At 56.8% G+C, this 2,309-nt stretch overlaps 1 protein-coding gene across 1 annotated transcript in view; it reads left to right on the top strand.

The window, feature by feature from the left end:
- The first annotated feature begins 672 nt into the window (after nucleotides 1-672).
- The window catches only part of SHH (sonic hedgehog), a 19,764-nt gene continuing 18,127 nt past the window's right edge, over nucleotides 673-2,309 (top strand). The window contains exon 1 of the mRNA XM_014532256.1: nucleotides 673-1,332. Coding sequence (XP_014387742.1) covers nucleotides 1,024-1,332 — 309 coding nt within the window. The 5' untranslated portion in view covers nucleotides 673-1,023. The remainder of the gene's footprint in view (nucleotides 1,333-2,309) is intronic.

The following is a 2,309-nucleotide window of genomic DNA, read 5'->3' as shown; positions in this document are numbered from 1 at the left end:
TGCCCACACGCACTCGGCCAAGCCGGCAGGATGAACTCAGATCGCAGTACCAGCCCCTGCGCACTCCTCCAGCCCATGTTCAGAGGGTTAAAAATAATGCGTTAATAGAAACGCAGAAGGAACAGCATTTTCCAGTTTCTCCCGGGCACTGAAAGCCCTGCAAACAGCAATGCTTCCCGTAGTGGCTAGTGAGGGTGACCCTCCACCCAAGGATGTGGAAGATTCAGGAAAACGCAGACCCTGTGTCTTTAAAATGCTGTCAGAGCTGGACTGCGTAATAAAGTCTCAGAAAAATATTTAAATCAGCTCTGGGCAGCTCTACCCCTCAGACACTGGAGAGAATACTTGTTTGATGATTGAAGCTGGGAGGGGGGTCTAGGCTGTCCTTTAAAAACTTAAGTTGGTTTTAACTGAAGCACCTACCATTCTGGGGAAAGTGAAGGGGGAACGGGAGATACGCACAAAGCAGGGGGTAACTGATGTCACTCTGAGCGCAGGCGGCATCCCTCACACCCACCCTTGTCTTAGCAAAGGTGTTGTTCTTTTCCTTTTAACTCAAAGCCTTCAGGTGAAAATAAAGCAACAGCAGCAACAGAAAAAAAATCTAGTCTTTTTTAGGGTTAACATCAGAAGCGAAGCTGTGCTGCTTTGGCCAATCAGATGCGCCCCTGCCAGCTATAATATAGTACTGAAGACAGCCTCTCGCACAGCTCTCCAGGCTTGCTACCATTTAAAATCAGACTCTTTTTGTCTTTTGATTGCTGTCTCCCGCCCCAACTCAGATGTGCTCCGTTATCAGCGACCAGCAGCCTGCCGCTCCAGCCCCCGTCTGGGTGGGGATCGGCAGAGAGTCCCCGGCACTGGTGGCGGGCAGGGTGCTATAGAAAGAGAAAGAGCGAGGCAGAGAGCGAGCAAGGGAGCCAGCAGCGAGCCCAGCGAGGAAGGGAGGGCGCACAGGCACACACACTCGCGCACTCGCGCACACAGACCTGCACGGGGACGGCTTGGAAGTCACTGGGTTCCATGGACGAGATGCTGCTGCTGGCGAGATGTCTGCTGGTGCTGCTGGTCTCCTCGCTGCTGATGTGCTCCGGGCTGGCCTGCGGACCCGGCAGGGGGTTTGGGAAGAGGCGGCACCCCAAAAAGCTGACCCCTTTAGCCTACAAGCAGTTCATCCCCAACGTGGCCGAGAAGACCCTGGGGGCCAGTGGAAGATACGAAGGGAAGATCTCGAGAAACTCGGAGCGATTTAAGGAACTCACCCCCAATTACAACCCCGACATAATATTTAAGGACGAGGAGAACACGGGAGCGGACCGCCTGATGACTCAGGTAGAAGCCCAGCGCGGGGCGTGGAGTGTGTGGCTTAAAGGGGGTTCTGTGAGACCAGGCAGTCCAGACGTGTGTTTGCTCTGGGGCAGAGAGAAAGGCGATTTCCCCCTGGCCTTCCCCACCCACCTGTCCACCTGCCATCCCTTCCTCTTCCTGGAGGGAATGCAGGTGAAGAGTCCAGCTGAAAACTTCGGGGTGGGGGTGGGGGAGGCGCCGGGGAGACGTGGTCCACGGATGGCCCTGATTTGATTTCTCTGGCTGGGATGGCCTTCCCATCCTGCCTCAACTCTGGCTGGTGACTTGGGGAGTCCTTCCCTTTGGGGGTGTCTGCCCTTTCCAAGTTTGGAGTGGAAATGAGGGAAGGGGCAGAAATCCCCCATAACCACGGAGTGTCTCCAGCTCCCTGCACCAATGTGGCCTCAGCATCGTCTCAGAGCCTGCTCCCTCCTCCGTGCTGTCCTCCACCACACCCCCAGCCGCTGCCCCTCCGGTGCCTAAAGACCCGGCTGAGCAGAGGCAGGGCTCAGAGGGGCCTGGCTCGTCCCTGGCGTGTCACCAGCTCCCCTGCGCCTCCGCGGTGACAGTGGTGCCGGCAGGGTGTGAATGTATCGATATTTCTTTAAGGATGTGCGTTCACGCTCCTGCCGGGTACCTGAGGGGAGGGACTTAGAACTTATTGGCACCGCATCAGGCCGGTTTGCAACCCGCTCGCCCGGGGACTCTCCAGGGGCTGAGAGAGGAACCGGGCAAACCTGCGTCCTCTCTCCCTCGCCGCTGCCGCTGGAGACGCCGGCTGCCAGCTCCCGCCCGGGGTGGGCTGTCTGAAACTCCGAGCACGTAGAACTGAAGCTAGAAATGGATTTCCTGGCAAATATAGGTCAACATCCTTTTTATTGCCCTATTAAAATAGTCAAGTCCTACCTTTAGGGCTAGGAGCGCAGAGCAGCTGACTGAGCGCACTGAAGGGGCGCGAGTGC

The sequence above is a fragment of the Myotis brandtii genome, unplaced genomic scaffold (genome assembly GCF_000412655.1).
Source record: "Myotis brandtii unplaced genomic scaffold, ASM41265v1 scaffold868, whole genome shotgun sequence".
Lineage (NCBI taxonomy): Eukaryota > Metazoa > Chordata > Mammalia > Chiroptera > Vespertilionidae > Myotis > Myotis brandtii.
The sequence above is the reverse complement of the archived record's forward strand: the minus strand, read 5'-3'. Positions and strand labels throughout refer to the sequence as shown.